This window comes from Bacidia gigantensis (assembly GCF_019456465.1).
Source record: "Bacidia gigantensis strain McMullin 20006 chromosome Unknown contig_132, whole genome shotgun sequence".
Classification (NCBI taxonomy): Eukaryota; Fungi; Ascomycota; class Lecanoromycetes; order Lecanorales; family Ramalinaceae; genus Bacidia; species Bacidia gigantensis.
Window position 1 is genome coordinate 1,385,342 of NW_025408592.1, and position 24,716 is coordinate 1,410,057.

The 24,716-nt window shown below is 48.8% G+C and overlaps 7 protein-coding genes across 7 annotated transcripts; 3 read left to right on the top strand and 4 right to left on the bottom strand.

Moving 5' to 3' along the window:
* Positions 1-1,897: 1,897 nt before the first annotated feature.
* On the bottom strand, positions 1,898-3,083 carry KY384_001682 (uncharacterized protein; the record flags this gene model as incomplete). Its single annotated transcript, XM_044810212.1, has 2 exons — positions 1,898-1,911; positions 2,012-3,083. The coding sequence occupies 2 exons, from the start codon at positions 3,081-3,083 to the stop codon at positions 1,898-1,900; spliced, it is 1,086 nt and encodes a 361-aa protein (XP_044673224.1).
* Positions 3,084-7,433: 4,350 nt separating this feature from the next.
* On the top strand, positions 7,434-8,366 carry KY384_001683 (uncharacterized protein; the record flags this gene model as incomplete). Its single annotated transcript, XM_044810213.1, has 1 exon — positions 7,434-8,366. The coding sequence occupies one exon, from the start codon at positions 7,434-7,436 to the stop codon at positions 8,364-8,366; it is 933 nt and encodes a 310-aa protein (XP_044673225.1).
* Positions 8,367-8,730: 364 nt separating this feature from the next.
* Positions 8,731-9,452, bottom strand: KY384_001684 (uncharacterized protein; the record flags this gene model as incomplete). The annotated part of the gene is given in 2 exon segments (XM_044810214.1): positions 8,731-9,029; positions 9,047-9,452. The coding sequence occupies 2 exon segments, from the start codon at positions 9,450-9,452 to the stop codon at positions 8,731-8,733; spliced, it is 705 nt and encodes a 234-aa protein (XP_044673226.1).
* A 753-nt stretch (positions 9,453-10,205) lies between these two features.
* Positions 10,206-10,551, bottom strand: KY384_001685 (uncharacterized protein; the record flags this gene model as incomplete). The annotated part of the gene is made up of 2 exons (XM_044810215.1): positions 10,206-10,403; positions 10,486-10,551. The coding sequence occupies 2 exons, from the start codon at positions 10,549-10,551 to the stop codon at positions 10,206-10,208; spliced, it is 264 nt and encodes an 87-aa protein (XP_044673227.1).
* Positions 10,552-11,652: 1,101 nt separating this feature from the next.
* Positions 11,653-12,358, top strand: KY384_001686 (uncharacterized protein; the record flags this gene model as incomplete). The annotated part of the gene is made up of 3 exons (XM_044810216.1): positions 11,653-11,661; positions 11,731-11,811; positions 11,861-12,358. The coding sequence occupies 3 exons, from the start codon at positions 11,653-11,655 to the stop codon at positions 12,356-12,358; spliced, it is 588 nt and encodes a 195-aa protein (XP_044673228.1).
* Positions 12,359-12,600: 242 nt separating this feature from the next.
* On the bottom strand, positions 12,601-14,394 carry KY384_001687 (uncharacterized protein; the record flags this gene model as incomplete). Its single annotated transcript, XM_044810217.1, has 1 exon — positions 12,601-14,394. One exon carries the CDS (start codon positions 14,392-14,394, stop codon positions 12,601-12,603), a length of 1,794 nt encoding a protein of 597 aa, XP_044673229.1.
* Positions 14,395-16,586: 2,192 nt separating this feature from the next.
* On the top strand, positions 16,587-17,080 carry KY384_001688 (uncharacterized protein; the record flags this gene model as incomplete). Its single annotated transcript, XM_044810218.1, has 2 exons — positions 16,587-16,932; positions 16,959-17,080. 2 exons carry the CDS (start codon positions 16,587-16,589, stop codon positions 17,078-17,080), a joined length of 468 nt encoding a protein of 155 aa, XP_044673230.1.
* Positions 17,081-24,716: the final 7,636 nt, after the last annotated feature.

Consider the following 24,716-nt stretch of genomic DNA (forward strand, 5'->3'; position numbering starts at 1 on the left):
GGGATAGAGGTTTAGTTGGAATTTTGATAGCTGTATAGATGATGGATGATATTTTGTTTCTGGGAAGGAGGGAGGGGGGCTTTAATATTTCCTCTCACAGTACTGCACGTCTATTACGTTGAGTACCGATTGATGGGACGTCATTTTACGATACCGAAGTTCACCGTACGAGCACCCACTTGGTACTTGTTTGCGCTCGTAGATCTAGAACGAGGGACAACAGCTCTCAAAGCTAAAACGACAAGACAACCCTTCCCATCTGTCCGAACGCGATGATGTGATGCTCAAGAACTACACCAGTAGTGTGTGAACCATGATCTGCAGTTCTTTCCCCGTCCGAGGAAATACATTTTTGGGATTGGATGTTCACCGTCCGACAGTCTCCGATACGACGGATATACTCGGTACTTCTAGGTCAGGCGACGTTTTGGCTTGCGATCATCAAATAGATTTTGAGTTGAGGTAACCTCGAGCATGTTATGTGCTCACGACGGTGGTATTAGAAGAGTTCTAATGGGATTAATTTCTCCTGGGGGGTAGGTTGCTATCACACCTCCTTTATCGTAGCCTTGGGGGGATGACACCATGCAATTACTCGTTGAGATGGAATCTTTCACTTGTAGATTGATTGATGAGTGCGCTTTCCGTTGAGCAGAAGACTGACGTTATTCATGTAAATAATTCGTTGGAAAGAGCACATAGCCTTCTTGGGTATGTCAAAGTTGCGAAGCGGCTTCAAATGGATGCCTGATCAATAAAAGGTGATCCGTAATGATCCTACATTCTGGCAATGATGGTGTCCATTTTCTTTAAGGGGGTTTCTAGCGTCTTTTGAGGCAGGTTTTGTTCGTGGGAGCCCTTTTCCGGTGCCTTTAAAAGCCCACTTGGGCTGCTATTTTGGGGCATAAGAAAATAGACACCACGCCAGACTACGGAGTTGGGCCTTTTGTTACTTAGACGATGATTAATCTGAATTTTGATGGCTGCAGGAAGGGTTGGCGATGCAGAATCTGCTTCAAAGCGCAATTTAGACAGCAATCTTTAAGTAAAACGGCAATCATACCAGGCTCACAAGACAGCAGTCGTGCAACTGGATTGTGTTGGGTCTGCGCTATAGCCGTGTTTTTCGCGGATGTAAGCGGAGACGCGACCGATGTTGTTGTCACACCTTTAGAGCCTAAATCGAGAGGGGTATTTTGGGAGTGCTCGCAAGAATCCGTTTCTTGCACTCCGCATGAGGCAACGAGAATCGTTTCGAGGTTGAGATTTACATCCTGACCCAATACTCTGGCGGTAGTTCTCGATTCTAGGTAATTGCAACATTCGCGAATCGTAATTTATAGACTAGAGTGTTCACCTGAGCTCGTGGGAAGTATTTCTGATGTAGGTGCCAGAAGATTGGTATTACTCCTAGACCGCTCCGGTGATCCTGAACTCCTTAAATGACAGTAGTACCGACCATTGAACATCAACTATCCTTCTCTTAATTCGAAACTTATAGAATGCCCTCTATGTAGCTGAACATCTCGGAGAGCTGAGAGAAAGATGGTGCTCGAACCAGAGCTTGATGCCAGACCAAATGCGAAATTCGAAGAAAATAAGTTGAACATTCTTTCACAGAGCCGTTCACAATCAAAGGATGGTCTTTCATTGCGAAATCCTAATTGTTTGTTGATTGCAGTGACAATTACTTGGTCAAACACATTAGGGGTGCGAACAATGGTCCCAGGATTGGTTTGTATGAAAAAGGAAAAGAAAGTATAATCCAGACTGAACCCGATCGCATTCCAGAGTTGATGTTTTCTGCATGACTTATTACTTCCCCTTTGCCAATGGAAGTCCCATCCGTAGGAAAAAGTGAATGCTGTCCTACAAGAGCAGACAACGGACGCTAACGCTACTCTTGCTTCGCTGATGAGAGCCGAATATGTAACTTGTAGATCACGCTGTGATCCAGATGGCGTCACTCCGAGGACTGTATGGCAGCAGTCAAACATCTTTTGGAGATTACAATAGTCTATAGGGTCCAAAATTGGGCCAGTAGGTAATATAGTTCTGTTAACCGGAGATCTATCAGTCAGCTCTGGAGATGCCGCAATGGCAATCGAGATCTCGGCACATGCTGCGAGAAGGCTTGTAGAACAGGTCACACCCAATTTCAAAAAGGTTAGCTGCAGGTGGTCTTTCACCCAATTTATCCAGGTATATGTAAATGCCGGGAAGTCAAGCTCGGGGCCTGTTCCAAATTGGATAGATTGAAGAGGGGTAACTCCATTTGATCGTGACTCAAGTACACATTGAGAGGTACCAGCATTTTTGGTGCCTGTGCCGAACTCTAACACAATGGCCTTCCCCGAGCCCTCAAAAATCACTATTCCATTAACGGTTACTAATGTATCTTGAGGGAACATGGTCAGCGTAAGTCCAAGAACTTGGCCAAGACCATAAGTGCCGGTAATTCGCACAAGTTTTGTGTCATCACGAAGAGCTATAGACATATTTTCCAACAAATCAATCATCGATTCTACACTCATAAGATCCAAAAGGTTGTCTGGAACACCCAAGCCTTGCTGTTCATAGGCGTTGTGAAGTCTCACGACCTGCCATGCTAATTCATTGCCGAATCCCAATATGTCTAATTTAGCGCGAAGGAGCTTGCCAACGTCTACCAGCTGAGCAACACTAGAGATGCTAAGGGCGGCGGGTAGTACCCTTTGACTTAGCCCAAAGAGAATCTCTCCAGCGTGAGAATCCTTGTAAAGGTTGAATAAGCACAAAGAGAGCAAAGCTACTGCTTGGCCACCTGCGGAGGATGCCATCGCGGACGCGGTATCTCCTTTACGCCATCCAACAGACAAGGCTAAGCGGCCGATAGGAATAGAAGAACATCGCTGCAAATGATCAGGTATTTCAGCGGCATGCTTGCCGCTAATGAGGAACATTGCACCAAGCTGCTCCAACTGGATCGCCGCGGTTGGTGCAACGTTGTCTGCAGAAAGAGCGGCCAACAGAGGGCCAAAAGTGGATAAGCCGCGAATACTGAGAGCACCAACGTCCACCTGTGGACTGACGGACCCAGACATATCGACTTCTCGGTAAGGACAATGATGTGGACGGCGAAAAATTGTTCAAAAAGTACAAGACTCGGCATTGAGACCCCTGAACTCTCCAGCGCTGGAAACGAAAAGAGTCACTGCTTTGAGAGTGATGAAACAAATACAGGCGACGATATATATATAAGTGAGCTGACAAGACGATGATTGGCTATATTCAGAACAAAAATCAATACAAAAGGTCGCGCGACGTCGCAAGGCAGATATCTCGGCTGTACCTTCTTAGCACGGATCTCGCTCGATCTAGTTAGCACCAGCTTTTCCCACTATATACTCAGCCTTACGCAGTCTTTTAAGCCTTTCGAGCACATATGGACAGCAGAAGGAGAAGGAAATGGACGTGGACAGTCTACGGACCAAAGATGGAATCATCAACGCCGAATTCAACGTCCAAATACCAGCATGATCATAACACAAGACGATCTCAGGCCAGCGAGGTGCTTCAAACATCTAATTACAACCCTCTCTATGCACATGCAATGCAGATGTAAATGCCTTAAAACCTCCCAAAGAATGCAAGGCGTCGTACCAATAGTATACAATCTTTTCAAACGAGTGACACTGCCAAAACCTTCTATCCTCCCCTCACCATCCCCCCATCGTCCCCCACCCCTTCCTCCAACCGACCTCCCCTTATCCCCGTCTCCTAGATCAAAAAGCCCTTTCACCTAATGCTCAAAAGCCCTCATCCTCCTCACCGGCACTCTCTCACCACCCCGATGCTCCCGACCCCTATGCGCGGAACGCTCTGGACTTAGCCTATAGCTCCCGTCAGCGGTCTCGTTCGCCGCACCACCCGCACCCCCCACACCACCCACGCCGCCCGAGCTCGAAGCCGACGGCACCGTACCAGTCCCCGTACCCGTGCCCGTACCTGTGGGGCTATCGGGCACGGTGCTGTTGCCAATTGGGTAGGGTACGGTCGAGGGTGTGGACGAGTTGGGGTTGGAGGGAGTCGAGGAGCTAGGGGTGGTGCTTACAGCGATACCGCAACCAGATTTCTTGACGAGTTCGGCGGGGCAGGCGACTTCTTCGTAGGACACGCTGATGAGGGATGTCAGCATTGATTTTGTGTTATGAAGAGGCTTGGGGGGAAAAGGAGTAGGGGAAGGGGGAAGGGGGAAGGGGTTTGCTTACTTAGGGTTACTCTTCCCCTCCATCCAATCCCAGCGGAACTCGCAGCCCGGCTGAACGGCGGCCGGGATCTTCGGGCACATGTTGCTGTGCATGCCGCCGTAGGTGTCGCCCCAGATGGCGGGCGTGGCGCCGTATTGTTTCGTGCAGGCGTCGAAGGCGCCGAAGCCGCCTCCGGGCATCTATATCATGTCAGCTGAGAGCTGTATAATTATCGAGTAGTGAGAGGAGGATTCATACAGCAAGATCAAATTGCGCGTCTCCCACGTCATCACCCGTGTTTGTGACCTGAACAATCATTTCCTTCCCTACTAACTCGGTCGTGAATTTCAACTTGTAGCATGAGCAGCAGTTTGGCTTCGCGCCATTGACCGCAGCGAAGCCGTAAGCTAGCTTGTCGCTCACTGCCCACGGGGTTTGCGAGGAGCAGGAGAAGGCGGGCCCGGGTTTCTGTTTATCGCAGGCTGATCCGGCGTTGGGGTCGGTAAGGGGTTTGCCGTGGATGTCGCAGGTACCGACTAGCCCGTGGGTCTGCCCCTTGCCAGGCCAGGCGCAGGAGGGCTTGCAGCAGTCCCAGTAGCGAGTTGTGATTGCTGTGTTGGAACCTCCACCGACTGCGAAGGTAGACGGTATGGCAAGGAGAAGAGGAAGAAGCTTTTTGAGTGAGAAAGGCATTATGAGGATCTAAGCAGCGTAATGGGGTGAGGAATGTTGTGCAGGTGGTTTTGCAGGATTTTCTAGAGAATGAAACGTTTTACAAAGAGGATGGCATGGGAAAGAGATAGGCTCAAGCAGGAGCTTTATATTCAGAACAGACGAGTACAATGAATTTTGAAATGAGGTCATGGGGGTAGAAAGTTTTACAAGAATAGATTGGCGGTTGAAGAGACCAGGGATTCGAATCAAATAACTAATAGAATCTCAATCTCTGGCAGAATAAGGTCGAGGTCAAGTGGGTCTACGACCATCTTGTGTGTGCAATAGACCACAACCGACTGCTCGCTTGTCGCATAGTGAAGCATCTTTGCAGCCTTGAAGGATTCTTTTGAGCAATTTTCCTGCTTCAATTCATGCATCCCGAGATTTTGATGGTGTGATGATCAAATATTGGGGTGGCAACCTGTGTAGGGTCTGTCCGACGCGCGTACAAGCTGTAGAAGAGACCTTGAAAGAAACTAAGACACTATAAGATACTGGGATGGCCTTGGAGTTTTTATCCACGTTGGTACAGATCAAAGATAGTGAATTCATCAACCTAGCAAGTCACATTCAGCTGAAAGCTGCAGGTTAGTCCCGAGATCCATCATTACCCGCAAGGATTGTAGTGAAACGACAGATTCCGCGACTATAAGGGCATGAGAGGGCCACTTTCCATCAGCTGTCGTGGCCTTAGATCCTGCAGCGGAGTAACCCGTCCCGTCCACACCCACGTGTAAATTCTCCGAGACGCGACGTCAGCGGCAGCGTATTACTTCTTATGAAAGGGTAACCCATTGTATTGAAACGAAACAACTTACTGAGCGCTTGGCGCTGAAGGTGGACGCGCGGTACAGAACGGCAGGATAACCATTGAAGGCACAGCCCCGCCTGATGAAGTGACGGATTTGCCTTGTCTCATTGTGATGCAGGAACAGCCTGAGATCAACACACCGTCGCTCGACTCATGACAACCAAACATTGTGATGAACTCCATCCTTTTGACGTCTCAGATCGTGAAGAAAACAGTGTTTGACGCACAAAGAATTACACTGCAACACCAGGACCGTTTTTGTTAACACGAAGCAAGATAGGAACATTCGAAGCATGGAATAGCAGCGCAGAGTAGAAAGATTTGAATCGACCACACCACCAATAGAGCCGTTGTTTCCCTTCAGTAGAATTAAGGCGGGCGTAAAGGGTCATAGGTACGTATCCCATGCTTTTTGACCGTTTTCGAACCTTACGATCCTGCCAACGCACTTTCTTCCGCTGTTTGAGGGCCGATTGGTGACTGCGCCGTCAGAACACTTGGTACTCAGCTTCAGTCATGTATAGGCATTAATTCATTCGTAGTCAGCTCAAAGGGTATTAAGCAAGACTCATGATATCCTTGCCCGTTCGATCGACGCCTGAGTATGCCACCTCATTAGTGCAAATCTGGCCTGTTGTCAAGATCGAAAACATAAAACTCCTTCTGGCCAAGTACCAATATAGTGGAATCCCTCAACTCCTTCAAGCCATGTTCAGCTTCTTGTGTACATACTGCAGCGAAGCGAATCTGCCGGCCACAGGGATCATCATGGAGCCACATTAAGTTAGGCTAGTGTCCCAGTAATTAGTATTGATACCATACATTCTGGTTCAATGCATTGATGGCTATCTGCGCGTCCTCAAATGGCAAAAATGGTGGAGATCATTTCGTCTTTTCTGGGCGAAAAGATCGGACGAAGTATGCTAACTATATTGAGACTAGCTTTGACCCCTTATTGCCAAGACATTTTTCTTGCCTCTCAGGCAGGTAGAAAGGTAGGTACCAGTTGCCTTCAAGGGCAAGGCCTTTTGATACCGTTGGCACCATGTGAAAATGGATGCTAAGTCTTAGCAGCTGAGAAGTCATGTCACTAATGGTCTGATCAGATCTGGATTGAACATGTTTTCGGGAATGGAGTTTTCCATTCCGGACAACACATAAGAGTTGTGCGGGCGGTGTGCAGCCTCCCGTGCGGAGGATGGAGGATGGCATACGGGGATAAGCGATGCGTTGTTCTATGTGAAGCAGGCATTGATGTTCTCTACTCACAGCGATTCTGCTGCAGCGATGTATTTTCAAGCGCAAGAATTGTGCCGAAATCATTCATTGCATTCCACAGCCGAACGCGGTCAAAACAACACGTGATTTGCAAGGGTGCCGCTGTCTCATGGACTTCCTGGATATTTGCATGCAGTGGAAATGATAGAGCTGTGCGCAGAATGCACATGAAAACACAGCAGCCGTATGCGATGACTAAACCATTTCTTTGTCCTCTCACCGATAGCAAAAGGCCGACGCATAACGCCTCGTTTACCTTAATCTGCCTAGAACAATTTTCGCTTGATCACTTCACTCTCCAAAAAACACGTTTGCTCATGTTTCACACCCAAACTCAATGAAGTGAAGTATACCAGCCTCATTCAATCTCAGTCATAATCCGGTCAACCGACCTAAACATGCCGCGCTGTGTATCACAAGAAGCGGCGGACGACGAGATCTCATGTATCTGCGATGGTGAGGTATTTGATGACATGATTTGCTGCGATCAAAAAGGATGCGACACTCAATGGTATCATTATTCCTGCGTCGATATCGAAACAGCGCCGATTGGAGAGTGGATTTGCCCACCGTGCCATAGGAAGTGGAGGAACTGGCAATATCAGAATGAATCTGAGCGACATCAGTACGAGGAGAAAGTCAGGAAGCAATTTGAGGCCGAAGTGCTGGAGAGTCGAACGAGGGGCAAACGACCTCAAAGCAATGACAAGCCATTTGTAGACGCGACAACAGGTAGTCAAGGGAAGAAACAGAGATTGACTCCGAAGGAAGGAGAGCCAAGATCGTCTACAGAGACAATGGAATCAGAGAGCGCAGTCAAAAAGGCGACGACTGATCGTCAAAGCGGTTCCAAAGAGAGGTCGTCGCCGACATCGAAGCACCCACGAAATCCATCAACGCTAAACGCTTCAGCGAGGCGGAAAGACAAGCAGCTCAGCCCAACAACTCCAGCATCCCGACAACGTGATACCACGGAAGTCATATCTATTGCAGCTGGCGCTGAAGGTGAAGAGACCGTCGCACCCGACGACATGAGACCGACTTATCAGAACAAGTCCGGACTGATCTCTCCAGAGAGCCTGACATCTAAAAGCCCAAGCCCAGACAAAAATCATAGCGCTAAGGCTCAATTCTTTCCCTCTCGATCAAGAAGCCCACCAATTCAATTCGTCGGATCAACTCCCCGCATCCGTAAACAGTCAATGAGCTTTCGGTTGTGGGCCATCAAGCAATCCAAATTACCCTTGTTGGAAGAAACAGAGAACCAACGTTTCACTCAACGTGTGGACAAGGTAAAATCCAAACGCAGGAGAAAGCGGAGGGCGAGGTGATGCAACACCCACAATTATGAAAGTAGCCCGAGGATCTAACGAGAAACGTGCATTTTCAATCACTGGTCTGCAACTTTCACAACAATCTTCCCCCTCGCCCTCCCCGTCCTCAACTTCTCAAATGCCTTCACAGGCCCCTTCTCCTCAAACTCAAAAATTTCATCCACAACGACCTTGACCTTCCCCTCCTGTACCCACCGCCCAATAACCTCGTAATCTTCGCTCTTACTCACCAACCCCAAAAATTCCCATGGCCTCTTCCCTCCACCCAGCCAACCGGGCCAAACAGTCTTAAACAGCATCCCCGCCACAAACCCCACTGTAATCCCCTCATTTCCCACCTGCACAAACGGCGCCCCCTCCTTCATAAACGCCGGTCCCTCCCAATACAACCCCCCGGCGTCCCCACAAAATCCACCACCAAATCAAACCCACTAATCCTCTTCACCTCGGCCAACACATCCTGCGTCTTATAATCAACGACCACATCCGCACCCAAACTCTCACACAACCCCACATTCCCCGTCGAACAGCTCGTGACAACCTCACACCCCATCGCTTTGGCAATCTGAATCCCAAAAGTCCCCGTCCCACCACTCCCGCCATTTATGAAAATCTTCTTCCCCACCCCGCCACCAATACCCCCAATTTCGGCACAATAGCCTGATAAGCAGTCAAACTCACACTCCCAGCCGCCGCACCATCAACCACACTCACGCCCTCCGGCAGCTTCGCGCACCCAGCTCTCGGCACGACCGTGTATTCCGCCAGGGTCCCGAACTTCGTCGGCCCATCCAATCTCCCATAGACTAAATCCCCCACTTCCAGACCTGTTTCTTTTCCCAAAGCTACGACACGCCCCGCGAAATCCATACAAGGCACACTGGGCCTGCCGACAGCGAGACGGCCGAGGTAGCGGAGTTCGGGGAGTTTGAAGTCGAAAGCGTTGAGGGAGGCGGCGAGGACTTTGACGAGGACGGTGGAGGGGGCGAGGGAGGTGGCGGTGGGAGGGAGGGGGGCGCGGGGGTTGAGGGTGAGGTTGCGCTCGAGGGTTGGGGAGGTGGTGGTGAATTGGTAGGCGCGCATTGTGGAGGGGATTGAGGTGGAGGTGGAGGTGGAGGTCGTCATGGTGCTTGTTTGTTGGACGAGCTTATTTGGGTGATCTGGAGGGTCTGGTCTGGTTTAATTAGGAGAGAAAGATGATGCTGGTATCCCGGATCTGGATTTTGTATCCCTCAATGCAACTTTATATGACGATAGTGGTATGTGCCATTGGTGGACTAGGCATCATTACCAAGCTTCGCAATCATTCGGTGTCCATGTCGTCGGCGATAGTGCTTCCCACCTAGCTCTCCATATCTGCAAGGTGTGGCTTTCTCTTTCAATTCGTCATCAGTAGGTGGTCGAGAGATTCAACAATTGGTCGGACGGACTTTAATGGCGGAGGCCGAGGCCGCTGGCAGCCACAGTGCTTGGCACGCTAGTTGCTTTGTAATTAGCGCCATTCGGACATTCAGGGGCAGCTGGAACAGTACGCAGAGGCGGAGAATATCTCCCATGATACTGAGCCCATTGAGAGTAAGATACATCTAGCAGTAACCAATACCAATACCAATATCCCTTTGACACCCTCTCTACTACCCTCTGATCACAAATCCACAATCCCCCACCACCCCTTTTCCATCCCGCTCAAACCCATCTCATCTCCCAACTCTCCCAACCCTCCCAACCTCACTTGCAAACCCGCTCCCCCGGCAATTTCACTACAGCCCTCAGAGTCCTATGTCCCTTAGCCAAAAGTCAACACACCCCGCACTCCACACACACACACACGACGACTTACTGCTCCAAAACCTCCCCACAAGCCTCAACAGCACTCTGACCCGCCCTGGCCTGATCCCGCTCCATCTCCTCCTCAATCTGGCGTTCCCTCAGCACCTGAAAAGGGCTTTTCTCCCTATAAACATCCTCCGGCCATGCCTCAATCAGTGCGTCCATCTTACTATCCCAGTACTCGAAAATATCATTCGCAACTGCCTATCGCACCCCAACAACAATGTCAGCCCCTCACCCCTCCCATACCCCTCCCTTACCCCTCACTTCCCTGGCTAGTACATACCGTAGTATTAGGCACCTCCTTCAACGCATCCTGAAACCCCTTCAACGCCTCCAGCGCCTCTTTCATCTTCCAGATATCTCTCGAGGCGAGCGCGGCTTCGAGTTTCCACTGCGCCTGCATCTGCCCGTCGAAGATCTCGATGATGAGCCGTTTGAGCGCGCCCGTGATGCCCGGGGTCGAGGCGGCGCGTTCTCGGGCTAGGGGCGTGATGCGGAAGGATTCTCGCGTGAGAGGGTGGTGAAGCTGGGGGGTTGGGGCGGGGGGGATGCTAGTAGGGCAAGGAGGGGGGATTAGCGGGTTTGTATGTGTGAAAGAGTGAAGGAATGGAGGGAGGGAGGGAGGGGATGGTAGGGAAGGAGGTTGGTAGATAGTGAGGAAGGGCGAGGGAAGGGAGGGGAAGAGGGAGAAGGGGGGCTCACGGTGAGAGGTCGGACTGCTGGGCGTTGGAGATGGCGATGGCGATGAAGAGGAGGAGGAGGAGGGTGAACCAGCCGAATCGTCCTGTGGCAGGGTCTCCTTGGACCGTCGCTCTGTGAGTGCTCGGAACAGCGAAGACATGTTGTCGCACTCTGCTGGTGGAAGTACAAGCCGTATTGATTTATTGTAGATGTCCGTGTTTGTTGACAAAGATCTGTGGTTAATTGGTATCTGAAAATCAGGTTTGGAAGGAGCGATTGCCACTGTGTCATTCACTCTTCGGGCAACAACAATATTTCTTTGCCACGTCGTTCTCTTCAGTATCGAATCACAGATCATCGCACGATTTTCATCTATCATCATCTATACAGCAGATCATTCGTTGCAAATCACATCTCATACCTTAAAACATTTCTACTACAACAGCCATGGCTTCACGCACCCTACTCCAACGGATTGCAGCTGCGTACGCGATAGCTGCTACTACAATCGTCATGGATACACGCACCCCACGCGAACGGCTTGCAGCTGCGTATGCGAGAGCTGCACAAGCGAAGCTTGACCTTCATAGCAAACTCCTCGCTTTCGTCACTGAAGTTTATCTTGATCTAAATGAGACTCTCCCGTCTATTCTTCGGCCGTACCGGGTGAGACCGTATCGGATTTTCATGCTGTCGATGCTCTCGTGTGCCCCTGAGACTATGGCTTTGCCTACTTACATGGTGAGTTGTTCCTCAATTATACCGCCGTATGAGGCATGTAAGGAGTAGAAGGGGCTGGTGGAGAAAGTAAAATCATGGGCAACGTTTCATGGCTGACCAATATTAGCCCGTGATGGAGCAATTACAAGAATACATGGCTGCTGAAGCTGCACTGGACGTAAGAAAAATGGACGTGTATTTCAAAGAGGTAATGATGACGCATGGAGCGATGATCGGTAGTACTGATGAGAGTGCAGCTTAGAATAGACCACATTCCACCTCAATATATACCAGCTGCAGTGCAAGAGAATGTTGCTGATATTCTCGTGAGGCTCCTGGTTGGATTATGGGTTCACCCGAATATCGCTCGCCTGCCAAGCGATGCTAGCTTATCAGGAAATACGAGTCAATCAAGAGATACCAGTCGGCCAAGCGGTCTCGCCCAGTCAACAGATGATGAGGTCCCAAGAGCTACGAGCGAACCAAGAGAGGCTACTGGAGGAAGACTCGACAGAGATCCTAGAGCTGCTAGTGAGCCACCAGACGCTGGTCAATCAACGGACGTCAGCCAATTGCAAGACAACGGTGGACCAATGGAAACAAGTGAACCGGGGCACCTTGGTCAAGCAAATGATCATCAGAAGCCAAGAGCTTATAGTGAACCAAGAGATATTCATCAATCGGAAGACGCTACGGAGCAAAGAGCTATCAGGCCTCACAGGGCTAGAAGTGACCCACGGGGCGCCAGGAGGTGAAGATGGAAAGTATTTCATTTAGTACAAGTTCCGACACAACTATTTCCACTGGACCTAGATCCAGACTCCCCATGGAGATGACGTAGGGAGGAGACTCTGATCGATTTCATTATTTTGTTTGTGGGTTTAGGCTCATTATAGATTATAACGTCTGTAGTGTACCATAACGCTTGAAAGGTGCTGGCATTAGATTATAAACTCATCATTAATAACATTGGGTGTCCAAAACTTGCAATGAACGATCAGCGCCTCAACTTCGAGATATGACGTGTCTTCCACCAGAGGTATCCGAGCAGGGCGATAGTGAAAAGTTGAGGTAGTACATAGAGTATGGCCCAGTGTCGACCCGGACCTATTCGCGTGCCTTGAAAGTTTGCAATGCCGGAATCCCACCCCACGACATCGCTATCCGGGCTATGAGGATGAGGGTCATTTGCCCAAAATAAGCTCAGTGAAGCAGCACTTGCTAGTCCGAGTGCATCTTCGAGGGCGTTGACGGAGTTGTCGTAAACAGGGCTGTCAAGCTGGTGAGTTACGGAGGTGAGGCGCCGATCAGCAAGTAGGTGCAACTTGTTCCACCAGCCATCGTCGTACAGGTTTTCTTGAAGAAGATGAAAAGCCCCAGCTGCACCATGGGCGAGTGTGGCTTCCGTGATTAAATCAGCCTTGGATATCGGGTCGCCGTCACCTGTAAGTATACAGTGCTCGTCATCACTTTCAACTAAGAACGAGTATCCAAAATAGTCTACTACGGTCTGTTGCTGGGCGCGACCGTAGTAGACAATGCGCGAGCTTATTGAAGGGGCTATATCGACTGTGCAAGCGACTGTATAGCTCTCAATACCCGAGTCAAGAAAGTCTGTTCCGGTATCACACATGACTTCGGAGAGTCGGATCGCATGAGAGTTCACAGCGCCCATAATAATTGTCGCTTTACCAACTTGTGTATCGTTTGTAGCGACTCCTATGGCTGTAGCACCTTGCTTTGTAGGATCAATTCTGTCTGACAATGTTGATTGAAATGTGTAGCCATCGGCTGTTACCTCGATTTGATCTTGATTCACAGCAAGAGCACCTGCCTTGCGACATTGTACTGGATTGTTGTAGACGACTGGTGAGCACGCAGTGGCTATTTGAAACGAGTCTAACGCTCCATAATCAGGTTGAGAGTTATCGCCCTTGTCATGATTGGTTCCATAGATACCAAGAGCATCGGAGAACCCAGTATTTCCTGAGTTCCAGGAGAATGGCGTTCCTGTGGCGTTCCGTGAGACAGGTACGCCTCCAGCGACGTACGCATAATCTTTTAATATACCGCTCGAAGCGGATAGCAGATCGGTTACTTCTTCGACCGGACAACTGATGTCGTCGATATTCCTCAAGGTAGTGTTGTAGTTGATGACCGTGCCGTTGGCGAGCGTCCACATATACCAGTGGTTTGAAGCGTCATTGCTTCGAAAAAAACATGGAGTGAAAGCTTTGGTGTAAAGGACACCGTCGCCCGCCTGTATCAGCCCACTAGCAAACGGAGAGACCCCAGACACAATCGATGTTGTAAGTAGACCAACGAGAAGAAGCGCACCAGCTGTAGACCAAAACCGAAAAGATTCTCGCCAGGTGCCTAGGCCAAGCAATGTCCGGACTTCTGCCACATCATGATGTGAGGGCCAGCGGGTCCCATCATAGGACCGATAAAGAATTCGGCGAACCCAGAGAAGACGCACTTGGCGAGTACAATACAACGCAACCATACTGGCCAGTATGGTCGTTCCAGTAACGTATAATGCGTGACCAGCGACTGACAGCGAGCCTGGCTTCTTAAGATTGACAGGGACAAAGACAACAACAGCCAAGAAAAGCGCGATCGCCAACAAGATGAAGCTTGCGATAAAGGGTCCGAATCGTCCGCGAGGAAGGGAATCTCGGAAAGTTGCTGCATCAGCAGCATCACGCTGTAAAGGGCTATCTGGGTCTGGGGTATAGTTCTTGACCGTGGCTTCTGCATCCATCATCCCTTTCTTCTCTGCGCTGGCCATTTTGTGGGAGGTTCAGATATTTGCTCAAAGTTGAAGACTGGTGCGCGAGCCTAGCAAGCTGGAGATGAGATGAGAGTTTTGACATCGAGTGCATGGGCACGTCAAGTATAAGTCAGGCAGCTGTCACATCAACCTTCCAGCCTCTCGAGCTCAATTGAGCAATATTTCACCCCGCTATCTTGATCTAGACCGCTTCAAGGCCTCGATCGCCTTGAAGGTCGATCTAAGAGTTCCCAGCTGAAGATAGCTGCATGTTGCCGGCGTGGGATCATGCACAGAAGTCCCCGAGCTAAAACATCAATCACAAGGCTGACGAATGACACAGCCTGCAATTTTAGCTGCATATGTTCGATTTGGGGCTGGGCCGTCTGCTAGGTGATCAACTTGTGAACCGCTATACTCCGTCAGGCTAGGTATCGCCTAGGGGTAGACCCTTTGCGCCCAAAGAGTGAATTGGGTGCTTTATGGCTGATGTTAGCTCTTCCTAGTGAGCTCTGAACGGGCTAGCTTCTAGAGCTATATGCTTGGCTTAATCATCGTATGGTATCAAGACTGCTCTGTAGCCTTGTGCCCGATGATTTCCTCGCTCCCGCCAAGCACAGACAGCAAGCGGTCTGTGCGGGCTCGCGGTGTTTCGTTCGAACATTGCGTAAGCATCATATCGAAGGGCACTTAACGTCTGTCTACGCAATCGAATAGATGATGATCATAGATTGTTCGATGGACAAGGTGGAAGATTCAGAGACACCCGAGGGACCAGGAGTTTTTGCGGGAAACAGAGCGCCAAGATCGGATATTATATAATCCGAAATGCGAGCTTGGCACCGAGCAGGGAGGACGGGAAAACGCTGATCAGTTCCACAGAAGACAGGAAATATTCCAATCACCCTAAGGGAGATACAGTAACTTCTCGCAATGGTAGAAGGCGGTGCTGCTGCCCGGCATAGCTGCGCATAACAAATCATCCCGCCTTTCCCAAAATATACAATTGATTAACACAGCGATGGCGCCTTAAAGATCTCCCTGGCCTTGCATACCTGGTCCGGACGGCCACTCAAGCTGCTCAAATGTCTATCAAGGCGAACATCGCCCTTCATACAGATCATCATCATCAGTGTCCAAAAAAGTTTCCCAAATCCAGACCTCCGAATCGAAGCCATCCACTTCAGATTCATCCCAGGACTCAATCTCCTCTCCACCTGGTGCCACCCTCGTTTCCGCAGGACTGGTGAACAACACAGCGGCAGAATGCAAGGAAAGAGAAGACGTCAATTCCCACCAAACCATCGACCCGCTGCTCATGCTACTTACCCAGTCTCAAACGCCTGACATCAACGAGCATCGTAAGATTTTACGCCTCAATCTCCTCCTTTCTCAATTCAATGTGAAGGTTTCCTGTCTTGCTGCTCGCGCCTGATCACCAGGTAACGTCAATTGTCATACTGCCATTCTTCGTTAATAGTCGATGAGAATATTATAAGCCACACACAGTGCACGCGCGACCATGCTGATCCAATGACTTCTCCTCCGACAAATTTCTCTTTGCGATCGGTTTGATGGGTCCAAGAGACCAGCGTCTTTGGCATCACATGGTCTGGTAATTGGATACTTGTAATTTTCAAATTCGCAAGTTCTGTTGCGTGACTACCATACACTGAATTCTATTACCCTATAGCGGACTGAGATGATGAGCAGATGATCTGGGTTCTCTAAAAATACTTTCCTTTTCAATACCTTCGCATGAGTCAATGATCGGTATGTTTTGGAAGATTGTGCGTATTGATGCAATGACTTTCCTGGCGAAGCAGCGGTTGTCTCCTCCATTATGTATGTACAGAAGAATCTGCATGATCAGACAGTAGGTTTAGTCATTAGGGCATAGTGTTTTGATTTTCTAAACCTTGATGGCACTGCGTTTGTGTTTGTGGCGTTTCTTAAAGTCAATACTTCAAGAGAATTTCGTGGCTTTCTGTCTGCCTGCGCCAGATGTCAAATGATATATTCTATTGCCGGAAAGATTTGCAATGGCTTCTGTTTTTTGCTTTCACATACCTTGCGCCCAGTTTTTAAAATGAACGAGTCAGCCCTTGAAAACATGGCCTCTTTCTCAGATTCTTTTTCCATTACATCTACTACACCTCAGAAACGCACTCTGAGATATACTCATTTTTCCATACTATCAACGATCAACCATGTCCTCATCACCTCACGCATCATCCAGTTCCCCTGTACCACAACACGACGAACGCACCTCCTCATCCAGCAGCCCCTGCCCTCCCCCTCCTCCTCTTCCCCCAACAAACTCCGACGATGAAGTCCGCCGCCTTCTCATCAACACCCCCGTCTGCAAACAAGTAACTGACGAAGACCTCGATCTCGCACGACAAAAATTCGAGCTCATGATGACCAAACGAGTCGACGCCCTAGTAGCAAAAATCAACGAGCACAGAAACCCGCTTCCTCCACCCAAGGCAAAGAGATCTCCAGTCTTTGACTTTTCGCGGATCGATGTCGAGCTTGTGAGAGAGACGGCCTCTTGTAAACTGGATAATGTGGATGAAGAGGCGTTGGAGAAGCAGTTGAGGGAGATGCGCGCATGGGAGATGCAGGCATGGAAGACGCAGACAAGGGATATGCAAGCAATGGAGATACAGGCAAGCGAGATGCTGCACATGATGGAGAATAAAAAGGCGAGGAGGGAAGAGGAAAGGAGGATCTCGATGGAGAAGATGAAGGGAGATACGAGGAGGATGTAAAGGTGTAGTAGGGTGAGGCAGGCTTTCGTTTGTAGGAGGGATGAAGAAAGGAGGGAGAAGAGGATTGTGTCTATGGTAATGACTGTAGTTACAGAAAAATCAACAAAGGAGAACCAAAAGATTTTGCCGCCAAACTCCTTGGGTCAGGAGCTCCTTCCTTCAGGTCTCCCCCTTATGAGAATGACTGCTGTCCTCAGTAGTCGTCCTCCAACATAGGTCATCGATGTAGAGAAGAATCCCGCAGCTCTCATCTTCAAGGAAACTAGGACCCAAGTGCTCATTTCCACTTCCCTGTTCAATCCACTCTGGAATTGACGCTACAAACCCGCTTGATGTTAATTTATATCTCTTGCCTCAGGTGCTGCGGTTTTGTACGAGTCTCGACTTTACTGTTTAGTGGATACGAAGATGTTGGATCTGTCGGAATCACGTTGGTGTTGCTACAAGCTTCGACGAAAAGTGTTCGATTGATGATGATGACATGCTGAAATTCAGAAGAACACTTACCGGCAGAATAAGTCTCGAAAATCTGTAGACGACGATGCATCCATCTTTTTATTGCTCTTGACAGTATCATATCAGTAAAAGAGTATACCTTGGACTTGGCTTTCCGGCCCCCATTGAGTCAAAGGTTCTCCTAGCAGCAGGTGGTCACGGTGCCAGAGTGGAGGAGTCATGACAGCCACGTTGCATCGTAGCTGTTTGATGAGGATTGGTGCCGCTTACCAGCGCTGCGAAACGCTCGGCACTAAAGATTTGCCATATTGGTATGTGATCAAGTTCAAAGCCAGTAAAGTTCCGTCGAGGACCCTTGCTGGCATAGACTCTTGAAGAGCACATCTAGTACTGTCTTGGTGACTTCGCCCTTGGCTAAAGTTGGGGCTAGAGTAAACATCTTCCGGTTTCCAATATTCATCCGGCGGCAGTCAGATCAGGTACCTGGATCGAAATCCCCTCAGCATGAAGATCTGCTTATTGTGCTGGATAGGCGTCTAGAGACTCGATGCATTTTGGTTATTCGCCAACTTTGTGTAAGCTTGAGCCCGGATTTCATCTTCGTCACCCTTGTCACTCCGTCTACTCCAAGTCTACCTTTGTCCGTCATAATAATACCAGGTATTTTCCTTTGTTGCGCCCATATCTCTAGCTCTGTAAGCGCAAACGTTCTCCTCCGTCGTTGTCTATCCAATACTTGTCCTTCGCGTATTTGTCCACAGCGCCTGTGCTTCGTACCTATGATCGTCCGACCAGGATAAAGCAGCTTGTGCTCGTTGGTCGACCCAGGTATCCAGAATCTATCCTGTGACAATACTGAGGTTCTAGCAAAACTCGTTACGTGAGAGCACCCAAGTCTATTGATCGCCACTTCGGCTTTGAAGAGAGCCAGATAGGCTGGTTCCCAAATGAAAGGTGCGAGAGAGTCGAAGCCATCGCTGAAGCTGTCGTAGCCGGCAATCACCACCGCTTAATACTGTAGTCTTGCTTTCCCAAGGAAACAGGGAATCGGTGCAGCCTTAACGGTACCCTCGTCGTAGTAGATCTCGAATCAGTAGGAGGGAGCCTCTCCCATTCAGAAGAAGGCACACCAGCAAAATCAGTTATCGTGGAGAAGGTGATAGCCGATTAGTGATTTCAAATCCTTTGGCCTCCAGCTCAAGAGGGCATTGTCCGATTCTCTCTTTTATAACACTCCAGAGATCTGTCTAGTGTACCACGTTAGGTGAGTAACTTCACAGTGATCATCCTAAAGAGATCATGTCTCGTTGATCATCGCACCTGGGACACCGCAAAACCACACACAACAATCATTGCTGATATTTTGGAGATGATATATCGATAGCAAACAGAGTGGAAAATGGTGTATTGAGTGTGTCTGGTGTCCGCTCCACTATATCTTATTCTGTAACGGAACAAAGGCCATTTCATGCTTTCAACCTTTATATAAAAGGTCTTTGGCATTGAAAGACGATTGTTCTTGAGATATCAAGTTTATAAATGCATCTGGCAACTTAGTTCAAATGTCTTGTAGTAGGCGTGGTCAACATTGTTCTGGAAGTAGTACTCCAGAAGATGTCGGCGATCAACAACTGCTGACAGATTCGACTGCCAGACCCGCGCAATGTCGATGAGGTCGGAGTGCTCTGCGGCGTTCATTTCCCAGAGCCACGAGGGTCGACTCTCGCCAGGCTCCAGTGGCACATAGCGTCGTATACGCCCTTTGATATACGAAGTGCACGGCAAGTCCAACTGTTTACATCGCCAACACGATAGTGTTCTTGTGTTGATGGTGTATAACCGGCCATGTAGTCGGCCACGGCTTGTAGATCGTTTAACGGCCCAATATCGGCATCGAAGACACGAACGTAGTCCTCGAACCGTACGCGTCCTTCGCGTCAGGTTAAAGCTGCGGTCAGTCATGATGGTTTGGATGGGATGGCTGAAAACTGTGATGATGCTATCAGTTTGAGGAAGAGGTGTTGACAACCGCCCAATAGCGATCGCGATTTGTCCCCATGGTTGTACTGTGCTATCCATGTGCGCCAATCCCAATGAATTTGGCGTCTTTAACAATGCCACATTTTGCAATACTCTTGAAAGATTTCGCGTCATAGAGCAACACGAACATGCCCGGTGGACGCGAAAGTCAAACCTGAAGCTGTTCAGATTTGTTGCGAAGCTCAGAACTCTGCCACATTCAACGACAACGCCGTCGAAAGCTGTGATTAAGTGTTTTGTCATAGAGTGACTCTCTCGTGTCCTGGGATGGATCGAACGTAAGTCTTCGTCCTTACTCAGCGCATTCTGATGATGCATTGGGGGTGCTGGAGACAGGAGACAATTAAGTCTCGGTCAATACGTCAAAGAGAAGCGAATGATTCTATTGAAAGAATCGTGATATGGCGATTCAAATAGATAAAAAATTCTGGGAAGATCAATCCGAGCTATAGATGTAAATTTGTCTGTATCAGAAGCAAAACCGAGAGCCTCGACGCGTTGCCTGAGGAGCTGCAGGGACAGATACCCAAAAATGACTTCTTCCGCGAGAGCGAGTTGTTGACTTCCGAGAGCTCTTGGAAAAGGCTCTGCAGATGCTTCTCGCGTTCATCCAAGGAACTAGATAAAACCACGATATCGTCGATATAAGCTCGGGGATCATAGCGGCGTCCGCGAAACATACGGGCTTCATTCTGAATCGCTAGACCATGAGGCCGCTGCATCTGTAGGAATTCGGAACGGTGTCCTCATTCCATGGCAAGACACATAGAAAGTGATCTGTGCGTAACTCAGTGTCTCTAGTGAAGTTCTTGCATTCTTCTGTCTTAGATCTGCTGATTGTAGACTTTGTTGTCGCTGTTCTTTTCTTCTGAATATATTGCGGATGTATTTCTTTATTCAGCATGAGGTACGGGCAATACTCATGTGCATGATATGCAAAAAGTGTCCTCTTCCTTTCTTCAAAAGGCTTCTATCTTCGCATTGTTTCCAAGTTCTGCTCGGGCTTTCTTTGCTGATCCGTGGTTGAAACTCCAACTCTTGTAAGGCCCAACTGTTGATTCTTATGGCGCCTCCATCCAATGACCATTCAGTTTGAATGCGTATCGTGACCATCACATTGGAAAGCCGCCTTTGATTCCAACAACCTGCGCGTGTAACAGTGAAATAAAATGAGCAACGAGGCAAAGGTAGGCCTAAAGCATCGCCATAATTCTTTTTAGCCGTATTGTCAGGCTCTTCTAACGAAGAGATAGTCGCCTGTGTAGCAGCTTTTACAAAGAAGCCACATAGGCATGGATCGTCGATAAAGAGTCTCCAGCATGTCCACCGGCTCCAGTTTCTGGCTTCGTTGTCCCAGCAAAGACCATGAGAAGGGAAGCCTTTGGAAGGCCAAGAGGGTAATTTCCCGATACTAGCGTATATTCTGTAATTCTCTCGTGCTCTTTCGGTCTCCACTCCGGCCGAGGACTTCAAAAGGGTAATGCGACGTGTGAATCACCCTCTCATCACACAAGCAACATAGCTTCAATTCAAGTATTTCAATGTTGCTTTGCGTATCCTTTGACTTAAATATCTTGTATGCAAAGTCAGGTCACAGAACATACAAAAGCCGCACTTATTGGTAAAGGGTTTTCGAGTCATCAGCCTGTTAGTTGAGAAATTCCGTACTAGCCTATCCTCCAACTCCCAGACCTTCCCTGGTGGGAGGAGCGGCGAACCTCTTGCTCATCCGCTATCTTCTCCTTTGATTTCTCAATATGCTTTCCCAGTCTTGCACCTATCTGCCCTAGTAGGAAGCTGTCAATGAAGAGTATGTCTGAATAATGATAGTGAGCTCGAGGGCGGAAGGACTCGAATGAGTGTGTTACCTCTCCAGCCTTAAGCGGAGGAAGCGGCATCGAGGCTGTTTAGTCTTTGGGCCATTGTTTCATCTAAGCCACAGTCTCCTGGGTTCAATCTTGGTTGTGCACGTGAATCCGCTGTCATCCAGGTAGGCTTTTCTTCGCGGCCAGATTGGCACGAGCGGCCAGTACCTTAGGCCCGAATGTATGCACGGATTTGCAGGATGAGAAGGCTATCGCTTAGGTAGCGAGTGCGAGTTATCAGAATGCATATGAGTGGCCCCTTATGCTTCTTTGACCACATCTGCCCATAAAGGCAGCCAAAGGCAAGGCATAATGCTGACCAGCCAGAAAGTAGTTCACACAGAGTGGATCCTTGTATTCTTTGCAAGAACTCAGCATGACAGATTGGCGACGTCTCTCCGATAGCGGAAGGCTATTTTACCTCGTCACGACAGGAAATCGGCCAACATGCAAAAGGCGCACGGAGTCTGCCGTGTATTGGAGAGATTGAGAGCCATCTCCAATACTTTCAGAGGCATATTCCCACGCTTCGAGTCAACTACGCACTCCTCTTGAGTGTTTTTTAGGCGGATGAGCAGAGGGATTGTGTTTCTTTCCGTCAATGTTGCCATTTCGATCTTGTGGTGGTGATGTTGAAAGTTTGACGTCCTTTCCACCTTTTCTTCATCTTGTTTATCAATGTTGCGATTTGATTTTTCAAAAAAAAAAAGTAAATGAGAGCTCCGAGGGTAATCGTGAAGTGGGTTGCCATCGCCAGAACTAAGGGCGCAATCATGTATAAGACGGGGAAAAGGCCAGGCCCGCGTCATCCGCGAAGTCGTGGACAACAGCCTGCTTCATCCGAGCTGTCTTTATCTTCGGCTATGCTGGATCATCGAGAAGAGTTACTTCCCGCCCGCGAGACTCGATCTACTCTTACCGATCTTCTACCGGATCTTTCCATGCTTCTATATTCCTTGTTCTTTTCTTCCGTAGCGCGGTCAGCTCAGCATTGCAAGATCTGATAGTAGAATTAGACTCGAGAAATAGCCAGGTTTCCATTTACTACATCTGCAAAGTTGTACAATTTGCAGCCCATGAGATCATACAGATCTGCGTTCTAACATCCCAGTTCGCGGGCACAATATTCGGCTTTGAGAAGAACGACCTTGGTGGACTTGTCGCTCTCGCCGTAGTATCCGGGGCCTCATCGTTCAGGACTTGTTCTGGTCTGCCAAAGCAAACAGTCTTCTTAACATGCAATAAAGAGTATGCTTTCCAAAAAGCGGAGGGGAAAGGCATGAGCGTCAGTGAAATGTATGGCAGAGATAGGTACAATTGTTCAGGCGTCATGACTCTAATCGAAGCATAACCTCGCCCGAAGCACGGACAGGCAAACCCTGCACCAGCGTAGCGTTTCTTGCTCTCCCTCGAGTGACTTGCGTCGCGGGCTGCATACCTGACTACAAGACGCGATTATCCGGGCAAGACCTCCATTGACACCAGAAGATATCGACAAAAGGATTCGGCAAAGTCTCGTCTTGAAGTCCAGACAATTCCTTTCGCTTGTGTCCAGTATGCACTCTTGTAGATACTTGTTGCACTCGTTTCTTAGTAGTGCTTCGATCGTTTGAATGCAAGATGGTACACAAGGACTTGCGTGCATCGTTCAAAAGCAACTTTGATGTTTCCCACGGGTTGATCCAGCGGTACAACCACACATCGTGGTTATCTACCACTGTGGAGGACAGAGATATGCCGCCAGAAGATGCGTGTCCATTGCAACAAATTCTTGTCGCGAAAGGCTTTGAATATATAAGATATGAGCTCGTAGACTCTAAGGTCCCTCAAATCCGTTTTTATCTCAAGCCTTGCTTTGCGAATGTTTTGACGTCCCAATGGATCGAATTATCATGCGATCGAGGAAGCATGGTGGTACTTCCAGACCAGTGGCACATGCCTTCTTCGAGGTACGGATGACATGCCATGGCGATTAGCTCTGCCATGCCGTCTATGATATCAATCGAGTCATCTACTAACGCGTCCCGGAAGGGGGGTAAAAGGGGATTTCTTCTGCCACCCAATTTCGCTAGGACCTCTTTGGTGGTATTTTATGAATCCGCAGTCTTCTGAGTATCAAAGAAAAAGTTTGACCACAATCAAACTCTCCTCGTATATTATTACTCCCTTCTTCTTTTTCTCTTTGAGTCTTAAATTTTCCAATGAGTCATTTGATAGCTCATCGCTGGAAATGAATGCCATACTTCTCACTGTACGTTTCTAGATTGTCGACTTGATCGTCGCTGATGAGATTTTAAGATCCTGTCGTGCTCAAAAAGCTGTAGGGCCTTGGGCTTTCGTGAGAGGTCTGTGATGAACGAGCTCTCCGTGAAACTTGTAGACAGCTAGTGCCCAGTGATCGTAAAGCAATCCGTTTGTTTGCATCTGAATCGCGGCCTAATTTTTAACAACTCTTGTCCAACACGTCACTGGTTTCCACAGGGACAGCCTTTATGATCATAGACGTCTCGCGGCTCTGGAGCCCACTAAAACGAAGCAATCGAATCCAGCTTGATCACGGAATAGATTACTGCTTGTGGTCCTCCATCAAATCGGACGGCCATAATGACGCCTTTCTGATGATTGGTGGGCAAGAATGGGATCGGAAAGGGGACGATAGCCTCTATGGTTGATGATATAAAAGTTCCAGTTTGCGATGATCGCGGCCCACTAGTGGTCTCGTGAAATTTTGTCGTGTCTTGAGGGAAAGTCGTTTGCGGGTGGTGCCAGCTCTACAATATCGAGCAGTAGGGGCCAGGGAAAAACAGCTATTGATGTTATAGCTTAACCTTTCCAGTAGTGGCGATTCCACTCCTTATGCTTTCTAAATAAGAACTTGCTTAAGCCTTCCCAGCTAGGCTAATCCGTAAGTCAGGGGTGATACAGCTACTAGTCGAAATAGTTGAAATGCTCCGAGGAAGTAGACCAATTTGAAGGCGTAGATTAGTCAAGATTTTTGACAACCTGTCGGAGCTCGAGGTGGGTGCACTTGTCGTCAAAAGGGTTTGGACTGTCCGAATTTTCAAGGTAGAGTATTCTCTCCCGTTTGAACCCCCACTTGAAGCTTTGCTGGTATCTGGGGGTCTTGAGCTATGTTCCTCTAGAACTTAAAACTCCGTTACTATTTGTTCACCAAATTTCGGCTCTGTTTCCGCCCCATTCGTGC